Source organism: Neolamprologus brichardi, chromosome 8, assembly GCF_056152115.1.
Source record: "Neolamprologus brichardi isolate AB-2024 chromosome 8, ASM5615211v1, whole genome shotgun sequence".
Taxonomy (NCBI): domain Eukaryota; kingdom Metazoa; phylum Chordata; class Actinopteri; order Cichliformes; family Cichlidae; genus Neolamprologus; species Neolamprologus brichardi.
The window spans coordinates 27007650-27024532 of NC_142111.1; the positions used below are offsets into that span (position 1 = coordinate 27007650).

Below are 16883 nucleotides of genomic sequence, written 5' to 3' on the forward strand. Positions count from 1 at the left end.
AGACGAGAGGGCAGCGAGCACGGATACACGGACACTAGTGTTAGGAAAATACATTTTCTAGCGCTTATTTGCTGTGCGTTTTGTTTTATGCATTTAATAACAGACCAGTATATTAAAGGCCACCTTTGAGTTATAAAGGTCATTAGATTGTTGAGCAAGACTGAAAACTGCAGAACAGGAAGCTTTGTGCAGAGAGCATCGCCCACGTTTGTCCTGGTAAAAGAGAACAACAGGAAATGACCTTTGGGTTGTAAAAACTAGACACGAGGAGCTAGAGTGCAGATGTTTTTGCAGCTGTGTAGCAGACATGTTGAATTAAAATCGATAAAGTGACGGTTTGCAGGGGAGGAGGGAGCAGACTATATTATACACATCTGGCCTGTAATGCTTCAGATCTGCAGATGCTTAGCACCGTGCACATCTCCCTTCTGGGAGGTAATGATTGAATAAAATGATTATAAATACTCTGGCCACTCTCAGTCTGCGTCTTCTCTGTCCGGCCTGAAGAATCAAAGAAGCTGGGACAATACTGGGAAGCAGAGTGTTGGAGCACAGACACTGGGAGAAAACACTGCACAGAGTCGGACAGCGCACGGGGATTTATTGTTGTGGTTTAACTTTATTTACACTGTAAATAAAGACACTGCTTCATTGCAAGAGTCCTGCATTTGGGTCCTCATTCCCCACATCAATCATCACATATTAATTAATAAACTGGAACGGGATCAGGCGGGTTGTAATGCACTGGGTGAATATTTCTCATCATGCTTGGACTTTGCATGTGGTGTTCCACAAGGCTCTGTACTGGGTATTTAATTATTTATTATTTATATCAATTATATTTGTAAGGTATCTGATATATTAAAATTAGTGTTATTTGCAGACGACACAAATATTTTTTGTGTTGGGAGGAATCTAAAGTAACAAACAAACAAATCTAAGTAAAACTAAAATCGTCTTATTTGGGAAACACACAAGTGCAGATTCATGCAGATGGTGTGGAAATTGAAAGAGTTCTTGAACAAAAGTTTCTTGGTGTGATAACAGATGATCAATTAAGCTGGAAGTCTCATATAAATAATTTACATAACAGCATTTCAAGCAGTATTTAAATTGTGAGTAAAGTAAAACCATTCTGGGCCACAGATCACTCCACAGTCTCCACTGTTCACGGATCGCACCGTGTTTGCATTGCTGTGCAGATACGGTGCAACAAATGTTCGCCATCATCAATCTGTATGTTACAAAAAAGGGCCGTGAGGATAATCCATAACACCGGTTACAGAGATCATACAAATCCACTAATCTTAAAATCAAAAAATACTAAAATTCACAGATCTGGTTCATTTTTTCACAGCACAAATTATGTATAAAGCAATAAACAACCTGCTTCCTAACAATATTCTAAAATGGTTTTTTAAAGGGAACGAGGAATTAAATAGAGAGAGATGGAGGTTTCAGAAGCTCAAAGATGGCACAAAGGGAATCACAGGGTTAAGATCCCTTTGTTTGGGTCCTTTTCCCGCCTGCACACACAAGACACACTGATGGTTTTGAGGAAGTAATTACTGATGCATGTGGTTAGTATTGAGCTGTAGTGTTGTGTCTTGGCTGAGCAGTACAAAGACAGACAGCAAATAAAACTGGTTTCTGAGTTTTTTAAATCTCAGAAAAAGTGTTTTGAGGATTCTGACAGTTGGAATCCCAACATCAAAACGTCCTGATGATTTACGAGCCGAGCAAGCTGCAGCCTGAAGCAGTCATATCTGGGCATGCCCACCACACCCACACTGATGTTCAGCCTGGGAACTTCTCTCACTGACACCTCTGCTTGTCTTTTAAATGCATTTTTTCTGCATTTAAATCATTTGTGATTCATACAGTTCCACACATCTGTGTGCATGCAAACCCTCATATCTATGTACTATTATTTCCTCAGTCTGTTGGATATCGTGAGTATATGTACATAACAAATAAATCCTGAAATAAAGACAAAAACACTCACCTCATTTTAATCATTAAGGCTCGGACACGTTGGCACAAAGCGTACTGGATGTGCAGCAGTTTGCAGCAATATGAAAGAAGTAATGGTGCGTTCAGTATCACCTCTGACAGGACAATGGCAATAATTAATCATAGTGAAGCAAACAGAAGGTTTTTCTTTCAGCTGTGAGGTCACCAAAGAAAATTCAACATTTAACCCATCAAGGTCCTGAGGCCCGCAGACACTTCCTGTCTATGACGGAGGTTTGGGTTGTGCTTTGAAGATCGTTTTTTTCCTACAACACCTGAATGCACCACAGTCTGCTTAGCTTTCGTTTCCTCTTCATCACCACACAAACATAAATGTGAGAAAGCTGCTTTCAAAGACACAGAGACACGAGGGGAAAATCAGCATTTGATGAACCAGGAGCAGCAACGGTGGCCCTGAGCTGCAGCTCAGCATCAGCATCAGAGGAGGCTCACTGCAGCTCCAGGCGCAGCTCGCACACGGCACACAGGTACTCTTCATTGTCCTCGTCACAGTTCAGAGCTTCCTCATAAAACTCAGCAGCCTTCTTCCTGTCGCCCTCAGCTCTGGCCACCAGGCCCAGCAGAGCGAGCGCCTGACCATCACGCCGCGTCTTTGTCAGACGTCTGTCAGCGATCTGCTTCAGTCTCTGCAAGAAAAAACACGGAGGAACAAAGAAAGATGGATTTCTGTGTATTTAAAGTAAGTGACTACCAAGGTTATTATCGTTAACGAAAACTAACGAAATAACGAAAACTAGAAGTGAAAAAACATTTTCGTTAACGGAAATAAAAATAAAAACAAAAAAAGGAAAACTAACTAAAACTGTAATGAGTGTTCACAAAACTAACTAAAATTAACTGAATTTATAGCAAAAATGTGTTTAGTTTTCATTGATGTGTGCGTGTCATCAAGAGTCAAGGGTGAAAATGAAGTTTAGTTTCCAGATTTTTTTCTTGCTGTGTCTCATTATGCCAGCAGGTGGCAGCACGTTAGTCGAGTCGTCTGTGTTGCTGCTCCGTCCACGCGCAGAATCATGTCAGGAAAAGTCGGGAGCCAGAGTCCAATTTGGGATTACTTTGAATATGACTGTGTTTTGGATAAAGCAAGTGTCTTGTAGTGGAAACAGACAAATTATGAGGGACATTTCTAAAGGGAAAAAATCCCACAAACCTTAAAGTGCACTTGAAAAGCTCACACAAGAAGGCTAACCTAGCTTAGCTTGAGAAGGTAAGGGAGCACACTCAACCCTCATCCCCAGAAACAGAAGCTAACCCCAGGCAAGGCAGCGTGATGCATCCCGAGACAACAGGACGGGGATATCTACACAACTGTGTGAGTCAATTACCTTCAAAAAGTTTATCGATTCACTTGAACCAAAATTACGAACACCCGGTGCTGCGAGAGTTAATAGTCTCATTGGGGCCAAGATATACATTTTATAGTTGCCTGGTATCAATGGTTGTTCATCTGCCTTTATTGATTTATTTAAAGAACCCATAGGTGGGAATGTGAGTTGTCTGTCTCTGCGTGTTAGCCCTGCGACAGACAGGCGACCTGTCCAGGGTGCAGTATGGTAGCTGGAATAGCAACATACCCAAGGATGAGCAGAATGACTGATATGATGAAACTGGGATTTTGTTACACTTAATTATTGCAAACACGACTAAAACTATAACTGAAACTAATCAAAACTAAACTGAAACTAAGGATTTTCAAAAAAATAAAAACTAAACTAAACTAGCAAACAATTGGTAAAAACTAATTAAAACTGATATAAAATTGAAAATCTGAAGTCAAAACTAAATAAAAATAAAAACTAATGAAAATTGCAAAACTATTAAAACCCTGATGACTGCTACATTCAGTGTCTCTCTGTGACCTCGACTCTGTGACCTGTGGACTCTGTGACCTGTGGACTCCCCACGCGTTGCTTTTACCATAACGGTGCAGTTTGACATGACAGATTTAGAGTGTGAGGCTTGTTTCATGCTGCATTCATGACAAACAGCAGGGCTCCACCTTCTTCTCGTTCTTCTGCTTCTTCTCAGCTGCCTGAACAATATTAGAAGTTTCCACAAAGCCAGTTTCCTTCTGCTGTGGCTGAGTTTCTCCTTCTCTTCCAGGTAACTGGTGGAAGATGTTTGCACTACCCAGCAGCCCTCCAGAAGCTCTCAGCCTCTCATCTTCGTCGGGCTAGCTGGTGGAGCATCAGGGTTTCTCTGTTCCTACATGCGTAGACTCACTCATACAGACACAAGCAAACACACATCAGTGTGGAAGACAGGCTGAATCTGACATCACCAACAAGAAGATCCACTTTGTGAAGATGCTCATTAGTTGGCACAAATGATGTAAAACCATTCTGCAAAGGTTGCTGATACCCAGGTGGGATCACCTTCTCTGGAAGCTCCACTCTGACCCTTCACCCGCTGCACGCTCTATGAGTTCAGCACAGACCTCAAACACCAACGTATGCTTGGACCTGAGCTGAACTTCATGCCAGCGCTGACATCTGCAGCTACGACCAAACAGCTGTCAGCAGGTTTCAGATCTTTACAGCCTTCTCCCCCCCGAGTCGGCTCCTACAGCACGATGTGTCCGCTGGAGAACATCCAGAAGAAACCATGTGAACTGTGGTGATGTTTCACACTGGCTTGTCGACCTCAGTCTTCAGTCACACCAGATCTGACCTGGCCTAAACCCTCTGATCCCCTAACACCGGACGGACTCATGACCTGTGCTCACCTTAGCGCACTGTCTCCACTCATACTTGCTGGGTGGTAACAGCAGAGCCTGAAGAGGAAATAAGACGACACGGAGATCAATCAAACAGCCTTCATTAAAGCACACAGCATAATGAAGTGTGCAGCCATGACCTGAGTTTATGGCGGCTCCTTTCACCTGTGGTGGAAATGTCAAATCAACGTGACATTAACAGGCCAATGCTGCAGATCAGAGTGTTGGATCAGTGCTCTGGCCTCCAGTAAGCCAGCTGCACATCACCAAGACTCTGGGAAACTACACCCAACTCACCTCAGTGTAGTGGGCGATGGCTTCAGCCTCGCTTTTTTTGTTAAAGTAGAAAAAGTCAGCGTAGCGCTGATGGACAGTCTGAAAAAGGCTTTTCTCCGACTCTGCCAGCTTCAAGCACTGCTGGAAAATCTCCTCAGCCCTGAGGAAGCAGAAACGATGATGATGATGATGAATTTAGAGCCAAAAACAGAAGAGCGACTGCACTGCAGCTTTGTACAGACCTGCTCAAATCCCTTTGCTCTGCATACAGCTGTGCCAGATCAGTCAACGCCAGGACGAAGGACGGCCTTATCTCCACAGCAGCTTTAAGGTGATGGATACAACGGCGCCTCCAGTGCCGCACCGCTCCTGTGGAGCAAGACATCACGGTTAGATTTGAGCTGTTTGTTGAGCTGGGCCGGAGACATGCCGTTTGTTTCTGTACTCTGGTCGCTGTTGGGCCGGCGGCTCTGCTCTGCAATTTTCTTCCTCTTGTAGCACAGAGCCAGCTGGTGGTGGATGAACGGCGATTGATCGGCCCGCTTCAGTGCTCGCTCCAACATATCGATCGACTCATCCAGTCGATTCTGAAACACATTGAAGGAGGTGAAACTCACAGGACCACCGAGAACTGGCTCAAAGGAGAAGATTCAGTGAATTAAACACAGGATAACCTCCCAGTCAAAGACGAATAAGGTAAAATGAAACTTCAGAGGGGCGTGGCTTACTCGGCTTAAGCCCGGGTTGTTTTTTCAGAAGCCCGGGGTCTTTTCGAGTGTAATTTTTTTTTCAGTTAGATGCCTGACTGACAACTTTATACAACAAAAACTACACACAATGTTCGAAGCACATGGCGCACAGTCCTAAATTCCCCCTAATTTTGGTGAGTCCTGTTTCAGTTCTGGTTCTGGTTGAATCGGGCTTTAGTCCTCGTGTCCTGATGCAGCCCTGATTTGTTCTGCCCTGCAGATGTGATATATATTTATTCCTATATGAAGTCATTCTTTTTTGAACAAAACTGAAAACACAGCCTAATCAATCTTTTGATTAGGCTGTGTAATGATTTTGGGTGATCGTGGCTCAAGAGTTGGGAGTTCGTCTTGTAATCAGAAGGTTGCCGGTTCGAGCCCCGGCTCCGACAGTCTCGGTCGTTGTGTCCTTGGGCGAGACACTTCACCCGTTGCCTACTGGTGGTGGTCAGAGGGCCCGGTGGCGCCAGTGTCCGGCAGCCTCGCCTCTGTCAGTGCGTCCCAGGGTGGCTGTGGCTACAATGTAGCTGCCATCACCAGTGTGTGGATGTGTGTGTGGATCACTGGATGTGTAAAGCGCTTTGGGGTCCTTAGGGACTAGAAAAGCGCTATATAAATACAGACCATTTACCATTTAACCATTTCAGTCATTTCTAAACCCTCCCTCCCCCTCCCACATGCATACTACCCTTTAGGGCCTGGCTCCGCCTCTGCCCTGGAACAGAATGACCTTTCTTTCTTTGTAATTTCTCTGTATGAAACAGTTATGATGATCTGTCTCTGGCTGCTTTTCATAGCAACACGATACTTTCAGCTGAGCCCAGGACCCTGAATGGTGGATGTCTGTACACTCACACCTACCTGATTACGAAAGAATTTTCCTATATAGCGGTTGACATGAGGATTGTCAGGATCAGTTTTCAGTGCTTTATTCAACAGTTCCTCAGCTTCTTGGTATTCCTTATAGGCGCCCAGCTTCACAGCCAGCATGGACTGCAGAACTGCATCATCAGGGTTGATCTCCAGGGCCAAGCGAAGCTGCGTGATGGCCGGGGACTCTTCACCTTTCTTTAAGTTTTCCAAAGTCCTCTGCAGATACAAAACCCATTAATGTACCCTGTTGAAATGTTCTTGTTTTAAACTGTCATTACTGAGTAATGTACACTGACACTGAACTGACCTGCGTCTTCATACTTCCTATAAAACTGACCTGTTCTGTGCGAAAGAGGGCGATGGCGTAGCCGGCGTTCCACTCACTGTCGTGAGTCTGTACCTCAAGTGCTTTACGGAAACAGTCGATGGCTTTGGAAAGAGAAGACCTCGAAAACTTAAGATAGGTCCAGGCTTGTTCTCCGTACACTTCTGGGAGGAGCCTCGTTGAGGAACCAGTGGGATGATTTGACTGTAGATGTAGAAGAACGTGTGAGAGATTCAGCAGCATGCGCTGGATGGCACACATACAGTTCAGTTATCTTATTGTGAAAACTGATCAAAGAAGTCCTGCCATTAATTAATGCTTCGATCTTAAATATGATCAACTATCTCTAATAATCAGCTATGTACCACAGGCCTTCAAGGTGGCTGTAGTTAAACCTTTACTCAAAAAGCCATCTCTAGACCCAGCAGTCTTAGCTAATTATAGGCCAATCTCCAACCTTCCTTTATATCAAACATCCTTGAAAGAGTAGTTGTCAAACAGCTAACAGATCATCTGCAGAGGAATGGTTTATTTGAAGAGTTTCAGTCAGGTTTCAGAGTTCATCACAGCACAGAAACAGCTTTAGTGAAGGTTACAAATGATCTTCTTATGGCCTCTGACAGTGGACTCATCTCTGTGCTTGTCCTGCTAGACCTCAGTGGGAAGGAAAAACTCCCTTTTAACAGGAAGAAACCTCCGGCAGAACCAGGCTCAGGGAGGGGCGGGGCCATCTGCTGTGATTGGTTGGACTGAGAGAAGGAAGACAGGATAAAGACATGCTGTGGAAGAGAGACAGCAGAGAGGTCTGTTAATACATAGTGAGTGAAGAAGAAACACCCAATGCATCATGGGAATCCCCGGCAGCCTACACCTATCGCAGCATCAGTAAGGGAGGATTCAGGGTCACCTGGTCCAGCCCTAACTATAAACTGGCCAGTTAAGGTAGTTCAGGCATCTGAGCAGGAAACCCTTTGAAGGCCTCCTGGTGCTACATGTTCTATTAGAAGGTCCCAGGAAGGATTATATCTGGAAAGACCTCAGTGTCCCCCCAGATGAGTTAGAGGAGGTTGTCTTAGGTTGCTACGACCCAACAGAAATAAGCAGCAGAAATGGAGGATGGCGGGCCAGCTGGATGGACGGGTGCTGTACGTACCAGGATGTCCTCCACTCTCTGGCAGTAGCTCTGTGACTGTTCGTGGTCTCCGGTGTGGTATTTCAGCCAGGCCATGTCTCCATATGTCACAGTGAGCCGCCTCTCACTCTCGTCACCATAACTCTCCCTGATGGTCTCCTCTGATTGGTTTAGAAGTGACAGCGCTTCCTCTCGTTGGTCCTGAAGATACCTGAGGATCAACAGCTCATCACAACTGATGTTTAAGTAAGTTTTGTCAGATCTTGTCTCATCAGACTGCTCACTGAGCAACTGTACCTGACATAAGCCAAATAGCTGTAAGATCGAGTCACTGCCCCGCGCTGCCCGAGCTGAAGTTTTATGTGCTCCTGCAGTCGGGTGCTCAGGTTTTCCACGTCCACGTCCTCCTTCTTCAGATCCCAGGTGAAGTGACACTGCAGCTGCTGCAGCCGGCTGAGCAGAGCGCTGCAGAGAGTCACAAAGACAAAGCCTCTCAGCTCTGTGTTCACGTTCACACATGGTCTAAACATGAGTCATTACAGCCATAGACGTCCTGGAGACGCAACGTAGAGCCCGGACCCTCCCATGGCGTCACAAACAGCATGTCAACAACCATCCTCACAACAGCACGTTTTATTTGAACAACTCTCCTGTTTAATACACAAACAGAAAAACAGTCACAAACGTAAGGAGAAAGAAAAAAAGGCAGAGGAACGAACAATGTATATATATAAATATATATACAAATATAATGATAATTAGAAAAATAAGATAAAGCAGAAGAAGAAGAAGAAGAAAAGGAAACATGCCTGTGGTGTCAAACATTTCAATCATTCATTTCAAATTCTCTTTTTTCTTCATTCAGCTCTGGATTTTTGTTGTACGTTAACTATTTTCCCCGGTCCTTCAAAAAGCGTTCTTCCTTCAGTTTCAGCTCATATGTAAAGTTCTCCATCTCCATAATGTCCTCCACACTTGCTGCCACTGCTGCTTTCCTGGTGTCTCTGTCTTAAGGTTTTGGTGATGGCCTTCTTTGCTGCCAGGAGGAGAATCTGAGCCAGGTATCGATCCTTTACATCTACAGTACCTGCCAAGTATCCAAGATACAAAACAAGGCAGGTTCTGGGAATTATATAGCCTGATATATCACAGAGAGCTGAGGGAATTTTGACCCAGAAAGTGTGAATTTTCCTGCATTTCCAGAAAATGTGTGTGTGGTTCGTCCCATCACACAGCCTCCAACACTGTTGTTGTGTATTGGTTTGTTTATTTTTAATCTCAGGTGTAATAAAGTAGTGATTTTGATTTTTCCAGATGAATTTCTCCACTTTAATGACTGAGCTGTGTTCTTATGTTCTTTCCATGTTTCATCCCTCTCAGTGATTCCTTCACTCAGCTCTCTTTCCCATTTTACTCTCACATATACAGTTGATTCCTGTCTTGACTCCATCAAACATTTGTAGACGCTGTTCTTGGAATAACACTTTTATATGCCAGTATAATTATTTTTATAATAGGATGGATTTTGTCTTCCTTTATTTTTATGTTTTTATTAAAGTAATCTCTCACCTGTAAGTATCTGAAAAAATCCTTGTTTTTTAAGTTGTATTCCCGTTTTAATTCTTCAAAACTTTTAATTTCTCCTTTTTTGATTAATAAACAAATTGCTGTGATTCCCTTTTCATTCCAATTTTTAAAACCAAGATCCAGTTTCCTGCTCTAAATTCTTCATCGAAGGCTCTTTACCAATTCTGAGCTCCTTTACTGTATCATACCATACATTTAATGTAAAGGATATTATCGGGTTCCTATCTTGGTCTTCAGTTACGTATTCAGGGTTTTTATACCCATGTTTGTTTGAATTGGCACATTGAGTGTGGAGAGCTGCACATCCTTCCAGCGAGCCCTGTAATCATCACTACACCAATATGTTATCTGGTGTATCTGTGCAGCACGAAAATATTATTTTAAATCAGGAAGCGACATTCCTCCTTTCTCCTTAGTAAGCTGTAAAGTGGTGTATCGTACCCCAGACAAATCTAGATATATACTTATCCCATTCTGAGAATTGGGTTTGAGGTATGCTTATCGGAAGAGAGAGGAATAAGTATAGCAATCGTGGTAAGATATTCATCTTTATCACATTTATCCTGTCACTAAATCCTAACAAATATGTATTCCATCTTTCCATATCCTGCCTTATCCTGTTATTTATGTGTCCATAGTTACTTTTATATAGTTTGGCATAGTTTTTGGTTATATTTATACCTAAATATTTAAGGGTTTTTGCCTCCCACTTTATTTCCCATTCCTTAAGATTTTGAGTTGATGTACAATTAAACGTCTGTGAAGGTTCTCAGTCATCCAGGTCCTCGTAGTCAAAGGAGCTTGCAAAGAAAAGCGTCTGGACTTCTTTAAGTTACTTGAAGACGTTTCACCTTCATCCGAGAAGCTTCTTCAGTTCTAAGGTCCAATGGTGGAGAGTCCCAGATTTAAACCTAGTGGGAGTGTCCCCCCACAGAGGGACAAAAGGACCCCCCTCGGTGTGGGTCCCAATCAGCCAGAGTTTCGGGTGAGTTCATTGTGAAACCTGGCCCCACCTTATCATGCGAATTCCTGAGGTCAGATGGCCCAGGATGTGAGTGGGCGTTAAGGCGTCTGGGAAGGGATCTCAAAACTGGATTATAGATGGCAGAGAGTTGGTGTCGTAAACCACCGCCTCTGTTCAAAGATGGTCGCTCACAGTGGACATAGATGCTTCTTTCACTCCTCTTTCAAACCATCTGTCCTCTCTGTCCAAAATGTGAACATTGGCATCCTCGAAAGAGTGACCTTTGACCTTTAGATGCAGATGGACAGCTGAATCTTGTCCTGTGGAGGTCGCTCTTCTGTGTTGTGCCATGCGCTTGTGAAGTGGCTGTTTGGTCTCTCCGATGTAGAGGTCTGGGCATTCCTCGCTGCACTGTACGGCATACACCACATTGTTAAGGCTGTGTTTTGGCGTTTTGTCTTTCGGGTGAACCAGTTTCTGTCTGAGTGTGTTGCTGGGTCTGAAGTACACCGGGATGTCATGCTTGGAGAAAACCCTCCTGAGTTTCTCTGATACACCGGCTACATAGGGGATGACAATGTTGTTGCGTCTGTCCTTCTTATCCTCCCTCGCTGGTGTCTGATCTTCTTTTCTGTGCCTCTTTGCTGACTTTAAAAACGCCCATTTAGGATAGCCGCACGTTTTGAGTGCTTCCTTTACATGTGTGTTCCTTCTTTTTCCCTTCAGGCTTAGAGGGAACATGTTCTGCCCGGTGGTGTAGGGTCCTAATTACTCCAAGTTTGTGTTCCAGAGGGTGATGGGAGTCAAACAGGAGGTACTGGTCCGTGTGTGTGGGCTTCTGGTAAACTTCGATGTTGAGGTTGCCATTCTCTTCAATGTGCACAGCGCAGTCCAGGAAAGGCAAACAGTCGTCCTTTGTGTCTTCCCTGGTGAACTTGATGTTTTTATCCACAGCGTTGATGTGCGCAGTGAAGGATTCCACTTCTTGTGTCTTGATTTTGACCCAGGTGTCGTCTACATATCTGTACCAGTGGCTGGGTACTCTTCCTTTGAAAGAGCCAAGAGCCTTCCTTTCCACTTCCTCCATGTAAAGGTTGGCTGCAATAGGTGACACGGGGGAGCCCATGGCACAGCCATGTTTTTGTCTGTAATAGCCTTCGTTGTATTTGAAATATGTGGTGGTGAGGCAGAGGTCTAACAGTGTGCAAATCTGATCGGGTGTGAAGTTGGTCCTGTCCTCCAAGGAGCTGTCTTCTTGTAGTCGTTTTCTGACCGTCTCCACTGCCTCCGTGGTGGGTATGCACGTGAAGAGAGAGACTACATCAAAGGACACTATGGTTTCATCTGGATCCAGGGGAAGTTTCTGGACCTTGTCAGTGAAGTCGGTGGAGTTCTTGATGTGGTGTGGGGTGTTCCCCACGAGAGGAGCAAGGATGGTAGCAAGGTGTTTTGCAATGTTATAAGTGGCCGAGTTTATGCTACTGACTATGGGTCTGAGTGGGACAGCTTCCTTGTGGATTTTTGGAAGTCCGTAAATGCAGGGTATGGCATCCCCTGGGTAAAGGCGGTGATAAGTAAGGCGGTCAATGATTTTGTCCTTTTCCAAGTCTTGAAGGCAAACTATAACTTTCTTTTTGTAGCTGCTTGTGGGGTCTCGCTTTAAGGCTTCGTAGGTATTGTTGTCACTGAGGAGAGTAGTGATCTTTGTGTGGTAATCTGTAGTGTTTAGGACCATGGTGCATCTTCCCTTATCCGCTGGTAAAACAGTGATGTTGTGGTCTTTGCTCAGGGAAGCGACGGCCTTCTTTTCCTGTATTGTGAGGTTGGACGTTCATTTAACACTGATACAGGCCTGTGATTTTGGCAGTATTCTCTTTGTTTTTGTGGTTTGGCAGCACCGTGATAATCGCCTCCCTCCAAGAGGAGAGAATCACATGTTTAGTGTGAGTCCAGTTAAGAGTCTGGTGGAGGAAGGGTATCAATTCTTTTCCGGGAAAAGGAAACCCATCACTGCCTGGTGCCTTGTTTGTTCGTAATTTTCCAGTCGCTTTCTGAATCTCCTCTGTCGTTATTGGTGCTGTCATGTGATCATTTTGTATTGTTCCAATAGAGGGTAGATCTAAAAATGTTTTAATATCATTTAGGCCATTATTAGTAGGTGCATTTTGTAGATACAGGTCCTTATAATAATCGGTAAAGATATTTTCTCTTCTAGGTTATGTGTCATTTGTTCTGTCTTAGAATTATACAATTTATTGACTGTTGTTCCTGCTGTTGTTTTTGTAGACGTCTTGCCGACAGCCGTGCAGCTTTAGGGCCTGATTCATAGCAGCTCTGTTTTACATACCTTGCTTTTACTTCCATTTCATATAAGAGTAAATTATTAATTTTCTTCTTAATATCTTTCATTTGTTGTTGTATCCTGACATCTACCTTGCGTTTGTGTTTATTCTCCAGTTGTGACATTTCAGCTACATACTCGTTATATTGCTTCATTCTTTCTCTTTTAAGGTTACTTCATATTGCGATTAGTTTACCACATATAACTGCCTTCAAACAGTCCCATAGAATAACTGGATCGGTTTCACCGTTTTTTCTTCTACATATGTTTTGACATCTTTTTGTATTTGTTCCACAGATTTATTGTTTAATAGCCCCACATTCAGTCTCCATATTGTGTTTTTTGGTCTACCTTTAAGGTAGATTTTTAAGTAGATAGCACTATGATCACACATCTGCCACTCCAATCCAACAATCTGTTATTACATCTCTATTCCCTTTTTGCATAAAGAAGTCTGTTCTTGAATATACATGATGTGTTGCTGAATAATGACTATAAATAATTCCTCTGTAGGATGCAAACCTCTCCAGACATCAAAATAGTTCATGTCTTGCGATGTATATCTTACTAATTTTTATTTTTCTTCAGGCTGGTTGTGTCCACGTCACTCTCTAACATCACATTGAAATCTCCTCCACATGTGCACACACCTTCTGCTTCCAGCACAAGAATATCAAAAATTAATGTGAAGAATTCCTTATTACTTTCGGGGGGGGGGGGATACACATTCATCAACGTGACCAGTGTTTGATTAATCACACCCTTCACTGTGACATATCTACCTGATCCTTTATTTCTTTGTGGGATTGAAACTTAAGGGAGTAGTTATCAGCATTGCTGCCCCTCTTTTCCCAGAGTTTGTGTGAGAGTGTAAAAGGTGTTTTTGAACCCAAATTTCCTTTTTCGTTTTCTCTTTTTGATAAATGAGTTTCTTGTAGGAAAGTTATCTGTGTCTCCTTTTGCAGTTTAGTCATAATCTCGGCTCTTTTAACTGGGTTACAAACTCCATTAACATTTAAGGACACTGTTATGGTCCGGGTGTGTCCCGGTGTGTCTCCACCTCTGACTCTGAGCTGTCCCTTTGACGGCCCCATTACATCTGAACATCTCCACCACCCATCACAGCAGTCTCACCTCCACCCTGCCTGCAGCCTCTTCCTCTCCTCTCTGTGGGTGGCTGACCTCAGGTCACTGTTCTGCTCCTGGCAGCTTTGACGCGTTTTACTAGAGTAATACTTCCGGTTTGAGTACTGTGGATGTTGTCGCTACACAGAGACGGAGAAAAGCAAACGAAAGCAACGTCGTAGGTGCGGCAGGCCGGACGGTGACGTCACACCGCCGCGGTTCACGCATCCTCGGTCATCCAGGTGAGGAAACTGAAGAAGTCACCTGGATGACGAAACGTTTCGCCCAGGTGAACAGAATCCCCCGCGTGGGCGTTACTCTGATGACGGCTCTCTGCAGATTTCACAGTAATCTGATTACACCCTGGATCCAGATCGACTCGGTTAAAGGTTAAAGGTTAAAGGGAGGCCCTGAGCTGACTTCACTCTCCAATAAGTGATCGATTATCAGACTGATCGGAAGTCTCAAACACTCACCTCATGTTGCCCTCTTCCTCCTCAGAGGGAGCAAAGTGATGATGAGGATGAGGGAGAGCGTGAGCACCGAGTGACCGGTCCGCGCGCTCCGTCACAGAATGGAAACTTAACGCGAGGCCTTCACGGTCCTCCCTGAATGCAAGTACAGCAGAGAGCTCGGCCGGGTGACGCAGACTTGTGACGTGAAATGCCAAACTTTGAACTTGTTCGTGTTACACAGTCATTTCCACGGGTCTCACTCCCAGCGTGTCCCCTCTGGCTCCATGCTCAGCCACTCTAACGAAGCTTATTTCAGGTGAACTGCAGCGCCAAGCGTCCTAAATGATGTGATGACGTGTGACGGTGGCTCACAGGTAAGCTGCACAGCCTCGTTCACGTGGACAGGTTTACATAAAGTTACGTGAAGCACAGGTGGAACATCTGGAAAGGAGTCACGTGCTCTGTAATCACAGAGCTCTGCCTGCAGGTCCACGAACACAAACAGGTGCTGCAGAGGGACAGAGCTGCGTCCACACTGATCTGTGTCTCTGCGCGTGTCTGCAAAACGAGTTCAGTCTCAGTTCATACGGAGGAACAAATGTCGTCATATAAGGAAGAATCACGTGGTTAAAAATGACTGTGGTTGGTGCATAAAGTTCATTTTTAAAAAGAGGCACGTGGACGGGATGTGAAACGTGACTTCAGAGGGGTCCTTGAAGGCAGCACGAGGAGACGCTAAGTTTCGTTTCTGTGAGCCAGCTGAGAGCTCAGAGATCACTGATCAGCTGGTAATCTGGGATCAGTCAGTGGATTAGCCCATTGATCATGATCCATATTGAGGGGAAAAGGAAGCGATTCGTCCCGGACTTCAGCTACAGTAAAAAAAGACACAAAGCTGGATTTATTCTGTCGTTACGCTGCAGCTGCTTCTTCTCTCTCTCTCTCCTGTTTCTACTTCAATCATGAAACTGATCAATGATCAGCTGATCGTCTCTCTTGTTTGTTTATCGCCCACTTTGCGCCAGAAAGAGGAAACCAGCGGATGTCGCGCTAAACAACAGCAGCACGTTTAAGCTTGATCAGCTGTTGTTAGAATTTATTTAATATTAATTTCTAGTATCAGCTGATGTTTGCTGGAGCCACAGCTGTAAAGCTGCTGGTCATGATGTGGGTTTGGAAACATGAAGGTGATACAAATCATACATATATACCAACAACAGTGTACATGGTAAATGGTAAATGGCTTGTATTTGTAAAGCGCTTTACACTATTGTGGTATCGCAGGAAATTAGTTGGTTATATAAATATATGAGTATGCATAATAGATACCTACATCCTAAGTTCCTGTTATTCATCTGAAAGAAACAGAATGAGTGTCGTTACAGTGGTAACGCCAGGAGAGGCAGTATTGGTTCTGTGTTACATTAATGTTGTAAGGAAGAAGAGTGTGTCCTGTAGGAGGACACTGGTGTTCTGTACATGCACTGAAAAGAAGGTTCTGTAAACCAGTTGCAACGATACTCCACTGTAAGTCTTAGTTATTTTATTATTGTTTTTGAAGATGCAACAACTACACACATTCACACACATTCACACACACAGTCACACACACAGTCACACACTGGTGATGGCAGCTACATGTAGCCACAGCCACCCTGGGGCGCACTGACAGAGCTGCAGTCAGCATCCTCTGATGAATCGCAGGGGCAGGAAACGCTGGTTTTTCCAGCATGTTCCTGTTTCTTTGAATGCAGCTTTCCTCCAGTCTCTGATGTATTTCTGTGCTTAAAGTTAGAAATGTTTCTGTTTGTTTTTTAGTTGTTTAAAGTAAGAACTTCTCTGCTCAGTGTAACCATCTGTGTTTTGCAGTGTAAACTTGATGAAGAGGAGCACTTTATGAATATGCCAGTAAACATTATTCCTGTCTAACGAGGTCGTAGTGAGTCTCTGTGCTTTTCTCTGCACACACGACTGCGTCTGCAGCTTTCCTCGTATTTACCTGCTGCTCGCTGCTCAGGTTGTGAGGAATTAGCAATTATTTTGCTGCTATTGTTAATAATTATCATCATTACCATTGCATTAATAATACAATCTGCAGTATTGATATTGTATTCAGATGTTTAAACATATTGGTACCCAATTAGCCTGTATTACAGGTGCAGTTATAACCACACTAAACTGTTGAGTTGAATCTATAATCTTAAATGCTTTTGAATGTTTGTTATAATCTGAAATGTGTACGTGCTGATTCTGTCTGGTGGAAAAGGTTACAAGGTTCAGCTGGTGAGGCGAGAGGTGAAACTGAG

General features: G+C 43.9%; 1 protein-coding gene across 1 annotated transcript; it reads right to left on the reverse strand.

Annotated features, from left to right (window-relative positions):
• Positions 1–1618: 1618 nt before the first annotated feature.
• On the reverse strand, positions 1619–14765 carry LOC102793950 (interferon-induced protein with tetratricopeptide repeats 5). The gene is made up of 10 exons (XM_087845007.1): positions 14599–14765; positions 8403–8570; positions 8127–8316; positions 6986–7177; positions 6637–6864; positions 5472–5613; positions 5269–5395; positions 5048–5186; positions 4760–4807; positions 1619–2660 (listed from the first exon to the last, which is right to left on the reverse strand). Exons 1-10 carry the CDS (start codon positions 14601–14603, stop codon positions 2463–2465), a joined length of 1437 nt encoding a protein of 478 aa, XP_087701133.1. The 5' UTR covers positions 14604–14765; the 3' UTR covers positions 1619–2462.
• Positions 14766–16883: the final 2118 nt, after the last annotated feature.